Source organism: Triturus cristatus, unplaced genomic scaffold (assembly GCF_964204655.1).
Source record: "Triturus cristatus unplaced genomic scaffold, aTriCri1.1 SCAFFOLD_465, whole genome shotgun sequence".
NCBI classification, from domain to species: Eukaryota; Metazoa; Chordata; class Amphibia; order Caudata; family Salamandridae; genus Triturus; species Triturus cristatus.
The window spans coordinates 26594-44342 of NW_028187791.1; the positions used below are offsets into that span (position 1 = coordinate 26594).

General features: G+C 52.5%; 5 protein-coding genes across 5 annotated transcripts; 4 read left to right on the top strand and 1 right to left on the bottom strand.

The window, feature by feature from the left end:
• The first annotated feature begins 1600 nt into the window (after positions 1-1600).
• LOC146770487 (histone H1.3-like) lies at positions 1601-2527 on the top strand. The gene has a single exon (XM_085640412.1). The coding sequence runs from the start codon at positions 1830-1832 to the stop codon at positions 2478-2480; it is 651 nt and encodes a 216-aa protein (XP_085496538.1). The 5' UTR covers positions 1601-1829; the 3' UTR covers positions 2481-2527.
• Positions 2528-2654: 127 nt separating this feature from the next.
• LOC146770488 (histone H3) lies at positions 2655-3653 on the top strand. Its single transcript, XM_085640414.1, has one exon. It carries the CDS (start codon positions 3237-3239, stop codon positions 3645-3647), a length of 411 nt encoding a protein of 136 aa, XP_085496540.1. The 5' UTR covers positions 2655-3236; the 3' UTR covers positions 3648-3653.
• A 636-nt stretch (positions 3654-4289) lies between these two features.
• Positions 4290-4756, bottom strand: LOC146770489 (histone H2B 1.2-like). Its single transcript, XM_085640413.1, has one exon. It carries the CDS (start codon positions 4747-4749, stop codon positions 4369-4371), a length of 381 nt encoding a protein of 126 aa, XP_085496539.1. The 5' UTR covers positions 4750-4756; the 3' UTR covers positions 4290-4368.
• Positions 4757-4943: 187 nt separating this feature from the next.
• LOC146770490 (histone H2A type 2-C-like) lies at positions 4944-5681 on the top strand. The gene has a single exon (XM_085640415.1). It carries the CDS (start codon positions 5079-5081, stop codon positions 5475-5477), a length of 399 nt encoding a protein of 132 aa, XP_085496541.1. The 5' UTR covers positions 4944-5078; the 3' UTR covers positions 5478-5681.
• A 356-nt stretch (positions 5682-6037) lies between these two features.
• Positions 6038-6602, top strand: LOC146770491 (histone H4). Its single transcript, XM_085640416.1, has one exon. It carries the CDS (start codon positions 6232-6234, stop codon positions 6541-6543), a length of 312 nt encoding a protein of 103 aa, XP_085496542.1. The 5' UTR covers positions 6038-6231; the 3' UTR covers positions 6544-6602.
• The last annotated feature ends 11147 nt before the right edge of the window (positions 6603-17749 follow it).

Genomic DNA, 17749 nt, shown 5'->3' on the forward strand with positions numbered 1-17749 from the left:
TGGGTGTGTTTCCAGCCTCCAGGTACCAGTTTTACTGATACTTTGTGACATTTTAAGGTGTTAAGCTTCAAGGGGATGAAGTCTCACCTTCTACCCAGGGTTATAGAGCTCCGCGCAGGGTGAGATTTCAGGGTTCACCCCAGGTTGGAGGTGTGAAAATAAAACACCTCACATTCTCAGGAAAGTGTATTTAGCTCCTTTACAGTATCAGAATATGGCCTGCAAGGCCTTGGGCCTACTTCCAGCCTCCTGGCACCAGTTGTACTGATACTTGTGACATTTGTAGGTGTTAGGCTTCAAGGGGATGAAGTCGCACCTTCTACCCAGGGTCATGGAGCTCCGCGCAGGGTGAGATTTCAGGGTTCACCCCTGGATGGAGGTGTGACTATGTGGAGTGTTTTGTTTTCACACCTCCAGCCAGGCATGAACCCTGAAATCTCACCCTGCGCGGAGCTCCTCAACCCTGTGTAGAAGGTGCAACTTCATCCCCTTGAAGCTGTACACCTCCAAATGTCACACATATTACTAAAACAGGTACCTGGAAGCTAGGGATGGGCCGGAGATCCTGAAGGCTAAGATCTGATACTGGGACTGGTGTTCATGTACGTTCTGGACTATGTGAAGTGTTCTGTTTTCTTCCCCTACCTCCGTCCAAATTAGCAGCAGGCCTCGATTAGGCTACAGGGCGCAGAATATCATTTCTGGTCTCAGGTCTCCCTCGTGATATACCATTGGATTCAGGAGTGGTCCCCACTCCAGCGATAGGGCTCAGTAGAACAGTTGTAGTCACATGCCTCACTCTGTACTGTACTATTCAGTTCCGCAGTGGGCCTCCCCCCGGTCATAGGCTCAGCGTCTGACATACAGTAACTCACTCTGTCTACAGATGTCACCTCAGACGTACACCTAGCTCCAGCTTTAAAAATCAGCTCAGTAGAGTGCCTCCATGCCGGTACTGGGGTCTCCATTTCAGGTGCATTCCCACCCTCTGCTCTCACTTGGGGTGTTTTTAAACATGTAGGCCTAACTCGGCCGCCTTCCTTCGTTGTGTCACTGTATTTATTTTATTTAGTCTGCGCCCGCCTCCTCTGGCTCGGCGCTCGGCAGTGAATGCCCTCTGCCTGCATGTGAAGCTGCCAGCACACGGCCGCCTGGTGATGCATGCGAGGCCGGAGCCAGGGCCGTGCCCCGCTGCTTGTAAAAGGCCTCCGGTTGCGCCCCCCCCAGCCGTGGGTGCCACAGCCGAGGGTGCAGGCGCCGGGCTGGGGGCTCCCTGGCATTGTTTCCACCCCGCGCTCGGCCGGCGGAGCCCTGTGTTACTTCGGCCCGTTCCAGAACGCGCTCCCCGCGGCCCCCGCAGCCCCACTGTGACGCCGCAGGGCCCGCTCCCTGCAGGAGCCCCCTCCCTCCCGCGGGCCGCCGCTCCCGGCCGCAGGAGGCGAGAGTGGACCGGGGAAAAGGGGCCGGGAGCCCGCGATTTCAGGCATGGAGGCGTCCACCGTCGGGGGAGCGCCGTCTCCCCGCGGATCACAAGCCAGGGACGAGGGGTGGATCCGAAACGGGGGCAGGCCCGGGAGAGGGCCGAAGCTGGGCTCCTGGTCATACATGTGTGGAAGCGCGTGTTTAACTGATTGTGCTTTAAAACGTGGATAATCGGAAGGTAGGAAACACAAAAGTCAGCTCGGAGCAGAGAGCCGAGTGTGCCTCGCAGAGCCCTGTCTGCTCGCGACCAATCAGAGGCTGGCTCCTCCCTGTATATATTCACGGGGCTCGGGCCGAGAGGGACATTTCTGTTCTGTGACAGCGCCCGCGCCGAGACTTGCATTGCAATGGCCGAAACCGCTCCAGCCGCCGCGGCGCCTCCCGCTGAGGTCGCCCCCAAGAAGAAGCAGCAGAAGAAGACAGCGGGGGCCTCCAAGGCCAAGAAGCCTTCCGGCCCCAGCGTGGCCGATCTGATCTTGAAGGTGGTGACCGCCTCTGCCGAGAGGAAGGGAGTCTCCCTGTCGGCCATGAAGAAGGGGCTGATCGCCGAGGGCTACGATGTGGACAAGAACAAGAGCCGGGTCAAGGCCTCCGTCAAGAGCCTGGTCAGCAAAGGCGCCCTGGCCCAGCTGAAGGGCACCGGGGCCTCCGGATCCTTCAAGGTGAACAAGAAGCAGCTGGAGGGCAAGAAGGCGGCCAAGAAGGCGGCCGCCAAGACCAAGAAACCAGCGGCCAAGAAAGCTGCCCCTGCTGCCAAGAAGCCCAAAAAGGCTCCCGCGGGGGTCAAGAAGAGCCCTAAGAAGGTCAAGAAGCCAGCGGCAGCAAAGAGCCCCAAGAAGCCCAAGGCTGCCCCCGCCAAGAAGGCTGCCAAGAGCCCAGCGAAAGCCAAGGCGGCGAAGCCCAAAGTGGCCAAGAAAAGCCCTGCCAAGGTAGTCAAACCCAAGGCAGCCAAGCCCAAAGCAGCCAAGCCCAAGAAGGCAGCGCCCAAGAAGAAGTAAGGGCTTGCACCGAGACACTGCAAACACAACGGCTCTTTTAAGAGCCATCCACCCGGTCTAGAAGAGAGCTTGTTCACCCCCACCCTTTCACCCCGCGTGCACACTTCTCAATAATAATAAACGGCACAGTAAATCCCTAGCGCACCTTTACACACGCGAGTGCCGTGTGTGATCTTGGTCATATGAACGGCTCTTTTGGTGCTGCGTGGATTGGAATCTTTATAACAAAGAAAGAAGGGGGTCTGGGAGTTATTAGACCTCAGTTTATAATAAATGTGAGATAACGTGTGCCTTGGTGCTTTCACTGTATCCGGGCAGACTCGAAGTGGTGTCTGCATAAAGCAGACGATTGTGAACGTGAAATCGAGCGCAGTCAACGGCGGCGTGTTCCAGGGTGACCAAGGGCGGTACACTTAAAACATCCTGGTCTCCTCGCCCAGTTGATCGGGGGCGAGTGGTTCGTGTGACTACAAATGAGTGGATGGACACGGAGACAAAGGTTGACCGAAGCGCGGGCTTCGGCTCCAACGTACATCGTCCAATCGGAGGGTGTCTTTTTCTCCACAGCTCATTGGAGAGGCAGGCTACAGCCTCCGGTTGAGTAGCCAATCGTTGCACACCGCGGGCTGTTTTCAAACCTGGGGCGGTCGCTTCAGCCAACCAGAGCAGCCCTCCGTCTTCGAGTGCATAAATAGGGCTCTTGCCTGCTCGAACTCCATTCTTCCTCGCTCGTCGTTGAGAGAGACCGCTCCCGCCATGGCCCGCACCAAGCAGACAGCCCGCAAGTCCACCGGCGGCAAAGCGCCTCGCAAGCAGCTGGCCACCAAGGCTGCCCGCAAGAGCGCCCCTGCCACCGGTGGAGTCAAGAAGCCTCACCGCTACCGACCCGGCACTGTGGCTCTCCGCGAGATCCGCCGCTACCAGAAGTCCACCGAGCTCCTCATCCGCAAGCTGCCCTTCCAGCGCTTGGTGAGGGAGATCGCCCAGGACTTCAAGACCGACCTGCGCTTCCAGAGCTCCGCCGTCATGGCCCTGCAAGAGGCCAGCGAGGCCTACCTGGTCGGGCTCTTCGAGGACACCAACCTGTGCGCCATCCACGCCAAGAGGGTGACCATCATGCCCAAGGACATCCAGCTGGCCCGTCGTATCCGAGGCGAGAGGGCCTAAGGAGACACCGACCCGAACAACCACCACAACGGCTCTTTTAAGGGCCACCACCCTGTCACCTACGAGCTTCTCTTATCTGCCATGTTCTACAGGTGTGGGTGGGTGGGCTGGCTGAGAGTACCCCGAGTACTGGGTAACTTATACCGGCACTGGGAAACTTATACCGGCACTGGGAAATCCGAGCACTCGGTGTGCACAGCCACCTCTTCAATTAATAAAGCGCTTTGTTTGGGTAGAGGGTCGTGCTGGGATCCGCTGGTCACAAGCCAGCGCTGTGGGGCATCTGTACATCGGGTTTATGTGTCCCGATTTCGGGAGCCTTTGCCCTGGGGCGGATGTTAGCCGTTGCCCCTGGTCTTAAAGTACAAACACAACGTGACACCCGCACACACTAAAACTGGTCGCAGGAAACAATAAGCCCGGGGGCAGCCGTGCGAGTTCCGCGTGGGCTTTATTTAACGTCATCGTTACATTACAGTGCTTGTGTGACACTTGGTCCCAAAGAGGGCTCATTCATATAAACATGCTTATTAAAACGGGTTGCCTGGTCCATCGTCCCTCGGTCTGCAGCAAGCCCCGTGAGAGCGGGTCTTGTGCGCTCAACATTACCGTTTAAAACACTTCTTTCTCCGGTCATAAATGAAGCACATTAGCTCTTAGGGGAGGACGTGAGTGGCCCTTAAAAGAGCCGTTGTGTTAGTTGGGGATGCGCCTCGAAGCCTTACTTGGCGCTGGTGTACTTGGTGACGGCCTTGGTGCCCTCGGACACGGCGTGCTTGGCCAGCTCTCCGGGCAGCAGCAGACGCACTGCGGTCTGGATCTCCCGGGAGGTGATGGTGCGCCGCGAGTTGTAGTGGGCCAGGCGGGAAGCCTCCCCGGCGATGCGCTCGAAGATGTCGTTCACGAAGGAGTTCATGATGCCCATGGCCTTGGAGGAGATGCCGGTGTCCGGGTGCACCTGCTTCATCACTTTGTAAATGTAGATAGCATAGCTTTCCTTCCTGCTCCTCTTGCGCTTCTTCCCGTCCTTCTTGGGCGGCTTGGAGAGCGCTTTCTTGGAGCCCTTCTTGGGAGCCGGCGCGGACTTGGCTGGTTCAGGCATGGTCGACAATCTGCACCGCTTCCTGTGGAGCCGAGAGAAATAAGGCAGGCGAGCCCGGCACTTGTATTTATAGGCTGGCCGTGTAAAGTAGCTGCTTCTCTGCTCTCCCGTCTCATTGGCAGGCTCAGGCAGGGCCCCCACTTCCCTTTGTAATGCGGTACTGGAACTTTGATTGGTGAAAAGGAAGCCCTCCTCCCTCCAATGAGAAGAACTATCAGAGCCTAGCTGTCAACCAATCAGAAGCGCCCGAAGTCTTTATATCGCCGGAGTCCCGCAGAACAGCAGTACTATTCTCTCTGTTGTGTGAGTGAGCCCCTGCATCGATCGCCATGTCTGGACGCGGAAAGCAAGGAGGAAAGGCCCGCGCTAAGGCCAAGACACGCTCTTCCAGAGCCGGGCTCCAGTTCCCCGTGGGCCGTGTGCACAGGCTGCTCCGCAAGGGAAGCTACGCCGAGAGGGTGGGCGCCGGTGCCCCAGTCTATCTGGCTGCAGTCCTGGAGTACCTGACCGCTGAGATCCTGGAGCTGGCCGGCAACGCGGCCCGGGACAACAAAAAGACCCGCATCATCCCCAGACACCTCCAGCTGGCCATCCGCAACGACGAGGAGCTGAACAAGCTGCTGGGCCGAGTCACCATCGCCCAGGGAGGAGTCCTGCCCAACATCCAGGCCGTGCTGCTGCCCAAGAAAACCGAGAGCCACAAGGCAGGGGGCAAAGCAAGCAAGTAAAGGCCCGCAGACCACCGTGGAAACGCACCCTAAACACAAAGGCTCTTTTCAGGGCCAACCACAGACTCCATCAAAGAGCGTATCCGTGGCCAAGGTGTTACTCTGGCGGCTTCATAGTTGCGGCAGCGCCCGCACCGTCGCTACATAGGAGGGCATGCACAAGCCCTCGGACGTACACGTAGATCTTGCCCCCGTCCCAAAACCTAGCTTGAGGCCCACAATAATAATGTTTTTGTAAAAAAAAAAAAAAAATGTACATTTTAATAGGGGCAGTTTACAGACTTGCCACAACCGGGCGTGACATGTGGACAGTGTTACGGGGTGGCGGGCGGCCGCACACAGCTGGGTGCTGCCGGCGAGGCCGTTAACCTGTTTGCTCCATTAACACTTTTCAGAGCCTTCTGTTCATGGTGGGAGCGGGCACCGAGCGCCAGGGTTAGGCGGGCCGCGGTGACGAGTGGGGGCCCGGGAAGGGAGGCGCGTGTGTGTGTGCTTGACTGTGATCTATGCCCCGGCGGCAGCTGCAGAGTCCACGACAAAGAGGCGGCTGGGAGCGCGCTCTTTTTCAAACGGCAACGGCCGCTCCAGCCCCCGCTCCCTGCAGAGGGCGGTCCGGGGCGGGCTCCCTCGCCATCCTTTGAGTCACGTGGGCCGCTTGCAGCGCCCTAGCTGGTCCGGCACAGCTCCTCCATATAAGCAGCCGCCGCTGGCCGCGGCCCTCATTTCTGCTCAGTCACAGCACCGACAGGAGACCATGTCTGGACGCGGTAAAGGAGGGAAGGGGCTCGGCAAAGGCGGCGCCAAGAGGCACCGCAAGGTGCTCCGGGACAACATCCAGGGCATCACCAAGCCAGCCATTCGCCGCCTGGCGCGCCGTGGCGGGGTCAAGCGCATCTCCGGCCTCATCTACGAGGAGACCCGCGGGGTGTTGAAGGTTTTCCTGGAGAACGTGATCCGGGACGCCGTCACCTACACCGAGCACGCCAAGAGGAAGACCGTCACCGCCATGGATGTGGTCTACGCCCTGAAGCGTCAGGGTCGCACCCTCTACGGATTCGGCGGGTAAACACTCGGCTTGCCCACGGAAAAAACAAAACAAAACCCAAAGGCTCTTTTAAGAGCCGACCACGATGTCATGGGAGAGCTGTGTCTATGCGCTAGGGCTGCTTTCTAGGCCCACAGCGGGTCGAGTGAGGGGTGCATCAGGGGAACTCTCCGCAGCCACCCTGCCATGCAAGGCACTGTCCCGGGGCCAGGGTGCCTTCCTGGAGCCCCGGCATGGGGGTCCAGGGGCGCGTTCATCCCAGTCCAGCCCATGGGGCCGCTATCCTGAAGCCCTGTACTGGGCACCTAAGGCGGGTATAGCCCGGCCCAGGGGCCCGCCATCCTGGAGCCCTGAACTGGGGACCTAAGGCGGGTATAGGCCGGCCCAGGGGCCCGCCATCCTAGAGCCCTGTACTGGGGACCCAAGGCGAGTTTGGCCCGGCCCAGGGCCGGTCATTTCTCCCTCAACTATTAAGCCCCCACGTAGTGGGGGTTTACAGAACACGGACGAGGGACAAAGGTTAGAGTTAGCCGCGCCGGGAGTGCGGCCGGCCATCTGGTCGCCGAGTTGCGCGACCAGATGGCCCTCGGAGCTGAGCGACCAGATGGCCGGGCGGCGGATCGGCCGCGCTAACTCTAACTTTTGTCTCCCGCTCGGGCGCTGTAAGCCCCCACTCCGTGGGGGCTTAATAGTCAGTAAAATAGAGTTCCCATGCAGGGCCATGGGGTGTGGGATCCTCATTTTTTTTGTGATCGATCGTGACCGATTTCGGGACCCTCTGGGCCTCTAAGCACCTGTTTTAGTACTTTTTTTAAATTTATTTATTTATTCTTTTGTTGGCATTTTGGTTCAAGGGGACCATGGCACTACTTCTACCCAGGGCAATGGAGCTCCGCTTCGGGTAACATTTCAGGTTTTCCCCCTTAGCTGGAGATGGGCCCCAATAAAAAAAAAAAATCGCAATAATAATATAATACATATATTTTTATTTTTTTATTTTTTTTTCGCCCAAAAATGAAATAATGTCCTTCACAGTATCTGGTCCATTTTATTAGCCTCCAGTCACCCCTTTAACAATGTTTAATACAAAAATAAAAAAAAAGTACTAACATTTTAGGTCCAAGGGGACGAAGTCACTTTTTCTACACAGGGCTATGGAGCTTCGATTGGGGTAATATTTCAGGATTTAACCCTCGGCTGGAGGTGGGAAAAAAAACTTCACTCAAAAGGTACACAAAGCCCTTTACATTATCAGATCCAAGACTTCAGTGTCTCGGGCCCATTTCTAGCCTCCAGGCGCTTGATTTATTCTTTTTATGACATTTTGAAAATTACAGGTTTAAGGGGACACAGTATCTCCTTCTACCCAGGGCTATGGAGCTCCGCGCAGGGTGAGATTTCAGGGTTCACCCCTGGCTGCAGGTGTGAAGATAAAACACTTCACATAATCAGGAAAGTGTATTTAGCTGCTTTACAGTATCAGAACAAGGCCTGCAAGGTCTTGGGTTTGTTTCCAGCCTCCAGGCACCAGTTGTACTGATCCTTGTGACACTTGGAGGTGTTATGCTTCAAGGGGATGAAGTCGCACCTTCTACCCAGGGTCATGGAGCTCCGCACAGGGTGAGATTTCAGGCTTCACCCCTGGCTGGAGGTGTGAAAATAAAACACTTCACATACTCAGGAAAGTGTATTTAGCTGCTTTACAGTATCAGAATAAGGCCTGCAAGGCCTTGGGCCTACTTCCAGCCTCCTGGCACCAGTTTTACTGATACTTGTGACATTTGCAGGTGTTAGGCTTCAAGGGGATGACGTCTCACCTTCTACCCAGGGTCATGGAGCTCCGCGCAGGGTGAGATTTCAGGGTTCACCCCTGGATGGAAGTGTGAAAATAAAACACTTCACATACTCAGGAAAGTGTATTTAACTCCTTTACAGTATCAGAACAAGGCCTGCAAGGCCTTGGGCCTACTTCCAGCCTCCTGGCACCAGATTTACTGATACTTGTGACATTTGTAGGTGTTAGGCTTCAAGGGGATGAAGTCGCACCTTCTACCCAGTGTCATGGAGCTCCGTGCAGGGTGAGATTTCAGGCTTCACCCCTGGCTCAAGGTGTGAAAACAAAACACTTCACATACTCAGTAAAGTGTATTTCACTCCTTTACAGTATCAGAATAGGGCCTGCAATGCCTTGGGTGTGTTTCCAGCCTCCAGACACCAGTTTTACTGATACTGGTGACATTTGCAGGTGTTAGGCTTCAAGGGGAAGAAGTCGCACCTTCTACCCAGGGTCATGGAGCTCCGCGCAGGGTTAGATTTCAGGGTTCACCCCTGGCTCAAGGTGTGAAAACAAAACACTTCACATACTCATGAAAGTGTATTTAACTCCTTTACAGTATCAGAACAAGGCCTTGGGCCTACTTCCAGCCTCCTGGCACCAGATTTACTGATACTTGTGACATTTGTAGGTGTTAGGCTTCAAGGGGATGAAGTCGCACCTTCTACCCAGGGTCATGGAGCTCCGCGCAGGGTGAGATTTCAGGGTTCACCCCAGGCTTGAGGTGTGAAAATAAAACACTTCACATACTCAGGAAAGTGTATTTAGCTCCTTTACAGTATCAGAATAAGGCCTGCAAGGCCTTGGGCCTACATCCAGCCTACTGGCACCAGTTTTACTGATACTTGTGACATTTGCAGGTGTTGGGCTTCAAGGGGATCAAGTCGCACTTTCTACCCAGGGTTATGGAGCTCCGCGCAGGGTGAGATTTCAGGGTTCACCCCATGCTTGAGGTGTGAAAATAAAAGCTTCACATACTCAGGAAAGTACATTTAGCTCCTTTACAGTATCAGAATAAGGCCTGCAAGGCCTTGGGCCTACTTCCAGCCTCCTGGCACCAGATTTACTGATACTTGTGACATTTGTAGGTGTTAGGCTTCAAGGGGATGAAGTCGCACCTTCTACCCAGTGTCATGGAGCTCCGTGCAGGGTGAGATTTCAGGCTTCCCCCCTGGCTGGAGGTGTGAAAATAAAACACTTCACATACTCAGGAAAGCGTATTTAGCTGCTTTACAGTATCAGAATAAGGCCTGCAAGGCCTTGGGCCTACTTCCAGCCTCCTGGCACCAGTTTTACTGATACTTGTGACACTTGGAGGTGTTATGCTTCAAGGGGATGAAGTCGCACCTTCTACCCAGGGTCATGGAGCTCCGCGCAGGGTGAGATTTCAGGCTTCACCCCTGGCTGGAGGTGTGAAAATAAAACACTTCACATACTCAGGAAAGTGTATTTAGCTGCTTTACAGTATCGGAATAAGGCCTGCAAGGCCTTGGGCCTACTTCCAGCCTCCTGGCACCAGTTTTACTGATACTTGTGACATTTGTAGGTGTTAGGCTTCAAGGGGATGAAGTCGCACCTTCTACCCAGGGTCATGGAGCTCCGCGCAGGGTGAGATTTCAGGCTTCACCCCTGGCTGGAGGTGTGAAAATAAAACACTTCACATACTCAGGAAAGTGTATTTAGCTCCTTTACAGTATCAGAATAAGGCCTGCAAGGCCTTGGGCCTACTTCCAGCCTCCTGGCACCAGTTTTACTGATACTTGTGACATTTGCAGGTGTTAGGCTTCAAGGGGATGAAGTCGCACCTTCTACCCAGGGTCATGGAGCTCCGCGCAGGGTAAGGTTTCAGGCTTCACCCTAGGCTGGAGGTGTGAAAATAAAACACTTCACATACTCAGGAAAGTGTATTTAGCTGCTTTACAGTATCAGAATAAGGCCTGCAAGGCCTTGGGCCTACTTCCAGCCTCCTGGCACCAGATTTACTGATACTTGTGACATTTGTAGGTGTTAGGCTTCAAGGGGGTGAAGTCGCACCTTCTACCCAGGGTCATGGAGCTCCGCGCAGGGTGAGATTTCAGGGTTCACCCCAGGCTTGAGGTGTGAAAATAAAACACTTCACATACTCAGGAAAGTGTATTTAGCTCCTTTACAGTATCAGAATAAGGCCTGCAAGGCCTTGGGCCTACATCCAGCCTACTGGCACCAGTTTTACTGATACTTGTGACATTTGCAGGTGTTGGGCTTCAAGGGGATCAAGTCGCACCTTCTACCCAGGGTTATGGAGCTCCGCGCAGGGTGAGATTTCAGGGTTCACCCCATGCTTGAGGTGTGAAAATAAAAGCTTCACATACTCAGGAAAGTATATTTAGCTCCTTTACAGTATCAGAATAAGGCCTGCAAGGCCTTGGGCCTACTTCCAGCCTCCTGGCACCAGTTTTACTGATACTTGTGACATTTGCAGGTGTTAGGCTTCAAGGGGATGAAGTCGCACCTTCTACCCAGCGTCATGGAGCTCCGCGCAGGGTGAGATTTCAGGCTTCACCCCTGGCTGGAGGTGTGAAAATAAAACACTTCACATACTCAGGAAATTGTATTTAGCTGCTTTACAGTATCAGAATAAGGCCTGCAAGGCCTTGGGCCTACTTCCAGCGTCCTGGCACCAGTTTTACTGATACTTGTGACATTTGCAGGTGTTAGGCTTCAAGGGGATGAAGTCGCACCTTCTACCCAGTGTCATTGAGCTCCGCGCAGGGTGAGATTTCTGGCTTCACCCCAGGCTTGAGGTGTGAAAATAAAACACTTCACATCCTCAGGAAAGTGTATTTAACTGCTTTACAGTATCATATTAAGGCCTGCAAGGCCTTGGGTGTGTTTCCAGCCTCCAGGCACCAGTTTTACTGATACTTGTGACATTTGCAGGTGTTAGGCTTCAAGGGGATGAAGTCGCACCTTCTACCCAGGGTCATGGAGCTCCGCGCAGGGTGAGATTTCAGGGTTCACCCCAGGCTTGAGGTGTGAAAAATATACACTTCACATACTCAGGAAAGTGTATTTAGCTGCTTTACAGTATCAGAATAAGGCCTGCAAGGCCTTGGGCCTACTTCCAGCCTCCTGGCACCAGTTTTACTGATACTTGTGACATTTGTAGGTGTTAGGCTTCAAGGGGATGAAGTCGCACCTTCTACCCAGGGTTATGGAGCTCCGCGCAGGGTGAGATTTCAGGGTTCACCCCTGGATGGAAGTGTGAAAATAAAACACTTCACATACTCAGGAAAGCGTATTTAGCTGCTTTACAGTATCAGAATAAGGCCTGCAAGGCCTTTGGCCTACTTCCAGCCTCCTGGCACCAGATTTACTGATACTTGTGACATTTGCAGGTGTTAGGCTTCAAGGGGATGAAGCCGCACCTTCTACCCAGGGTTATGGAGCTCCGCGCAGGGTGAGATTTCAGGCTTCACCCCTGGCTGGAGGTGTGAAAATAAAACACTTCACATACTCAGGAAAGCGTATTTAGCTGCTTTACAGTATCAGAATAAGGCCTGCAAGGCCTTGGGCCTACTTCCAGCCTCCTGGCACCAGTTTTACTGATACTTGTGACATTTGTAGGTGTTAGGCTTCAAGGGGATGAAGTCGCACCTTCTACCCAGGGTCATGGAGCTCCGCGCAGGGTGAGATTTCAGGCTTCACCCCTGGCTGGAGGTGTGAAAATAAAACACTTCACACACTCAGGAAAGTGTATTTAGCTCCTTTACAGTATCAGAATAAGGCCTGCAAGGCCTTGGGCCTACTTCCAGCCTCCTGGCACCAGTTTTACTGATACTTGTGACATTTGCAGGTGTTAGGCTTCAAGGGGATGAAGTCGCACCTTCTACCCAGGGTCATGGAGCTTCGCGCAGGGTGAGATTTCAGGGTTCACCCCTGGATGGAAGTGTGAAAATAAAACACTTCACATACTCAGGAAAGCGTATTTAGCTGCTTTACAGTATCAGAATAAGGCCTGCAAGGCCTTTGGCCTACTTCCAGCCTCCTGGCACCAGATTTACTGATACTTGTGACATTTGCAGGTGTTAGGCTTCAAGGGGATGAAGCCGCACCTTCTACCCAGGGTTATGGAGCTCCGCGCAGGGTGAGATTTCAGGCTTCACCCCTGGCTGGAGGTGTGAAAATAAAACACTTCACATACTCAGGAAAGCGTATTTAGCTGCTTTACAGTATCAGAATAAGGCCTGCAAGGCCTTGGGCCTACTTCCAGCCTCCTGGCACCAGTTTTACTGATACTTGTGACATTTGTAGGTGTTAGGCTTCAAGGGGATGAAGTCGCACCTTCTACCCAGGGTCATGGAGCTCCGCGCAGGGTGAGATTTCAGGCTTCACCCCTGGCTGGAGGTGTGAAAATAAAACACTTCACACACTCAGGAAAGTGTATTTAGCTCCTTTACAGTATCAGAATAAGGCCTGCAAGGCCTTGGGCCTACTTCCAGCCTCCTGGCACCAGTTTTACTGATACTTGTGACATTTGCAGGTGTTAGGCTTCAAGGGGATGAAGTCGCACCTTCTACCCAGGGTCATGGAGCTTCGCGCAGGGTGAGATTTCAGGGTTCACCCCTGGATGGAAGTGTGAAAATAAAACACTTCACTTACTCAGGAAAGTGTATTTAACTCATTTACAGTATCAGAACAAGGCCTGCAAGGCCTTGGGTTTGTTTCCAGCCTCCAGGCACCAGTTGTACTGATACTTGTGACACTTGGAGGTGTTATGCTTCAAGGGGATGAAGTCGCACCTTCTACCCAGGGTCATGGAGCTTCGCGCAGGGTAAGATTTCAGGATTCACCCCTGGCTGGAGGTGTGAAAATAAAACACTTCACATACTCAGGAAAGTGTATTTAACTGCTTTACAGTATCACAATAAGGCCTGCAAGGCCTTGGGTGTGTTTCCAGCCTCCAGGCACCAGTTTTACTGATACTTGTGACATTTGCAGGTGTTAGGCTTCAAGGGGATGAAGTCGCACCTTCTACCCAGGGTTATGGAGCTCCGCGCAGGGTGAGATTTCAGGGTTCACCCCTGGATGGAAGTGTGAAAATAAAACACTTCACTTACTCAGGAAAGTGTATTTAACTCCTTTACAGTATCAGAACAAGGCCTGCAAGGCCTTGGGTTTGTTTCCAGCCTCCAGGCACCAGTTGTACTGATACTTGTGACACTTGGAGGTGTTATGCTTCAAGGGGATGAAGTCGCACCTTCTACCCAGGGTCATGGAGCTCCGCGCAGGGTAAGATTTCAGGGTTCACCCCTGGCTGGAGGTGTGAAAACAAATCACTTCACATACTCATTAAAGTGTATTTCACTCCTTTACAGTATCAGAATAGGGCCTGCAATGCCTTGGGTGTGTTTCCAGCCTCCAGTCACCAGTTTTACTGATACTGGTGACATTTGCAGGTGTTAGGCTTCAAGGGGAAGAAGTCGCACCTTCTACCCAGGGTCATGGAGCTCCGCGCAGGGTTAGATTTCAGGGTTCACCCCTGGCTCAAGGTGTGAAAACAAAACACTTCACATACTCAGGAAAGTGTATTTAACTCCTTTACAGTATCAGGATAAGGCCTGCAAGGCCTTGGGTGTGTTTCCAGCACCCAGGCACCAGTTTTACTGATGCTTGTGACGTTTGCAGGTGTTAGGCTTCAAGGGGATGAAGTCGCACCTTCTACCCAGGGTTATGGAGCTCCGCTCAGGGTGAGAATTCAGGGTTCACCCCTGGCTGGTGGTGTGAAAACAAAACACTTCACATACTCATTAAAGTGTATTTAACTCCTTTACAGTATCAGAATAGGACCTGCAATGCCTTGGGTGTGTTTCCAGCCTCCAGACTCCAGTTTTACTGATACTGGTGACATTTGCAGGTGTTAGGCTTCAAGGGGATGAAGTCGCAACTTCTACCCAGGGTTATGGAGCTCCGCGCAGGGTGAGATATCAGGGTTCACCCCTGGATGAAAGTGTGAAAATAAAACACTTCACTTACTCAGGAAAGTGTATTTAACTCATTTACAGTATCAGAACAAGGCCTGCAAGGCCTTGGGTTTGTTTCCAGCCTCCAGGCACCAGTTTTACTGATACTGGTGACATTTGCAGGTGTTATGCTTCAAGGGGATGAAGTCGCACCTTCTACCCAGGGTCATGGAGCTTCGCGCAGGGTAAGATTTCAGGGTTCACCCCTGGCTGGAGGTGTGAAAATAAAACACTTCACATACTCAGGAAAGTGTATTTAACTGCTTTACAGTATCACAATAAGGCCTGCAAGGCCTTGGGTGTGTTTCCAGCCTCCAGGCACCAGTTTTACTGATACTTGTGACATTTGCAGGTGTTAGGCTTCAAGGGGATGAAGTCGCACCTTCTACCCAGAGTTATGGAGCTCCGCGCAGGGTGAGATTTCAGGGTTCACCCCTGGATGGAAGTGTGAAAATAAAACACTTCACTTACTCAGGAAAGTGTATTTAACTCCTTTACAGTATCAGAACAAGGCCTGCAAGGCCTTGGGTTTGTTTCCAGCCTCCAGGCACCAGTTGTACTGATACTTGTGACACTTGGAGGTGTTATGCTTCAAGGGGATGAAGTCGCACCTTCTACCCAGGGTCATGGAGCTCCGCGCAGGGTGAGATTTCAGGCTTCACCCCTGGCTGGAGGTGTGAAAATAAAACACTTCACATACTCAGGAAAGTGTATTTAGCTCCTTTACAGTATCAGAATAAGGCCTGCAAGGCCTTGGGCCTACTTCCAGCCTCCTGGCACCAGTTTTACTGATACTTGTGACATTTGCAGGTGTTAGGCTTCAAGGGGATGAAGTCGCACCTTCTACCCAGGGTCATGGAGCTCCGCGCAGGGTAAGGTTTCAGGCTTCACCCCAGGCTGGAGGTGTGAAAATAAAACACTTCACATACTCAGGAAAGTGTATTTAGCTGCTTTACTGTATCAGAATAAGGCCTGCAAGGCCTTGGGCCTACTTCCAGCCTCCTGGCACCAGTTTTACTGATACTTGTGACATTTGCAGGTGTTAGGCTTCAAGGGGATGAAGTCGCACCTTCTACCCAGGGTCATGGAGCTCCGCGCAGGGTGAGATTTCAGGCTTCACCCCTGGCTGGAGGTGTGAAAATAAAACACTTCACATACTCAGGAAATTGTATTTAGCTGCTTTACAGTATCAGAATAAGGCCTGCAAGGCCTTGGGCCTACTTCCAGCGTCCTGGCACCAGTTTTACTGATACTTGTGACATTTGCAGGTGTTAGGCTTCAAGGGGATGAAGTCGCACCTTCTACCCAGTGTCATGGAGCTCCGCGCAGGGTGAGATTTCTGGCTTCACCCCAGGCTTGAGGTGTGAAAATAAAACACTTCACATCCTCAGGAAAGTGTATTTAACTGCTTTACAGTATCATAATAAGGCCTGCAAGGCCTTGGGTGTGTTTCCAGCCTCCAGGCACCAGTTTTACTGATACTTGTGACATTTGCAGGTGTTAGGCTTCAAGGGGATGAAGTCGCACCTTCTACCCAGGGTCATGGAGCTCCGCGCAGGGTGAGAATTCAGGGTTCACCCCTGGCTGTTGGTGTGAAAACAAAACACTTTACATACTCAGTAAAGTGTATTTAACTCCTTCACAGTATCAGAACAAGGCCTGCAAGGCCTTGGGCCTACTTCCAGCCTCCTGGCACCAGTTTTACTGATACTTGTGACATTTGTAGGTGTTAGGCTTCAAGGGGATGAAGTCGCACCTTCTACCCAGGGTCATGGAGCTTCGCGCAGGGTAAGATTTCAGGGTTCACCCCTGGCTGGAGGTGTGAAAATAAAACACTTCACATACTCAGGAAAGTGTATTTAACTGCTTTACAGTATCACAATAAGGCCTGCAAGGCCTTGGGTGTGTTTCCAGCCTCCAGGCATCAGTTTTACTGATACTTGTGACATTTGCAGGTGTTAGGCTTCAAGGGGATGAAGTCGCACCTTCTACCCAGGGTTATGGAGCTCCGCGCAGGGTGAGATTTCAGGGTTCACCCCTGGATGGAAGTGTGAAAATAAAACACTTCACTTACTCAGGAAAGTGTATTTAACTCCTTTACAGTATCAGAACAAGGCCTGCAAGGCCTTGGGTTTGTTTCCAGCCTCCAGGCACCAGTTGTACTGATACTTGTGACACTTGGAGGTGTTATGCTTCAAGGGGATGAAGTCGCACCTTCTACCCAGGGTTATGGAGCTCCGCGCAGGGTGAGATTTCAGGGTTCACCCCTGGATGGAAGTGTGAAAACAAAACACTTCACATTCTCAGTAAAGTGTATTTAACTCCTTTACAGTATCAGAATAGGACCTGCAATGCCTTGGGTGTGTTTCCAGCCTCCAGACACCAGTTTTACTGATACTGGTGACATTTGCAGGTGTTAGGCTTCAAGGGGATGAAGTCGCAACTTCTACCCAGCGTTATGGAGCTCCGCGCAGGGTGAGAATTCAGGGTTCACCCCTGGCTGTTGGTGTGAAAACAAAACACTTTACATACTCAGTAAAGTGTATTTAACTCCTTCACAGTATCATAACAAGGCCTTGGGCCTAGTTCCAGCCTCCTAGCACCAATTTACTGATACTTGTGACATTTGCAGGTGTTAGGCTTCAAGGGGATGAAGTTGCACCTTCTACCCAAGGTTATGGAGCTCCGCGCAGGGTGAGAATTCAGGGTTCACCCCTGGCTGTTGGTGTGAAAACAAAACACTTTACATACTCAGTAAAGTGTATTTAACTCCTTCACAGTATCAGAACAAGGCCTGCCAGGCCTTGGGCCTAATTCCAGCCTCCTGGCACCAATTTACTGATACTTGTGACATTTGCAGGTGTTAGGCTTCAAGGGGATAAAGTTGCACCTTCTACCCAAGGGTATGGAGCTCCGCGCAGGGTGAGATATCAGGGTTCACCCCTGGCTGGAGGTGTGAAAATAAAACACTTCACATACTCAGGAAAGTGTATTTAACTCCTTTACAGTATCAGAATAAGGCCTGCAAGGCCTTGGGTGTGTTTCCAGCATCCAGGCACCAGTTTTACTGATGCTTGTGACATTTGCAGGTGTTAGGCTTCAAGGGGATGAAGTCGCACCTTCTACCCAGGGTCATGGAGCTCCGCGCAGGGTTATGTTTCAGGGTTCACCCCTGGCTCAAGGTGTGAAAACAAAACACTTCACATACTCAGGAAAGTGTATTTAGCTGCTTTACAGTATCAGAACAAGGCCTACAAGGCCTTGGGCCTACTTTCAGCCTCCTGGCACCAGTTTTACTGATACTGGTGACATTTGCAGGTGTTAGGCTTCAAGGGGATGAAGTCGCAACTTCTACCCAGGGTTATGGAGCTCCGCGCAGGGTGAGAATTCA

What these genes read in the sequence shown, in the direction of transcription:
- LOC146770487 (XM_085640412.1), top strand. Translation starts at nt 1,830, where the DNA reads ATGGCCGAAACCGCTCCAGCCGCCGCGGCGCCTCCCGCTGAGGTCGCC.
- LOC146770488 (XM_085640414.1), top strand. Translation starts at nt 3,237, where the DNA reads ATGGCCCGCACCAAGCAGACAGCCCGCAAGTCCACCGGCGGCAAAGCG.
- LOC146770489 (XM_085640413.1), bottom strand. Translation starts at nt 4,749, where the DNA reads ATGCCTGAACCAGCCAAGTCCGCGCCGGCTCCCAAGAAGGGCTCCAAG.
- LOC146770490 (XM_085640415.1), top strand. Translation starts at nt 5,079, where the DNA reads ATGTCTGGACGCGGAAAGCAAGGAGGAAAGGCCCGCGCTAAGGCCAAG.
- LOC146770491 (XM_085640416.1), top strand. Translation starts at nt 6,232, where the DNA reads ATGTCTGGACGCGGTAAAGGAGGGAAGGGGCTCGGCAAAGGCGGCGCC.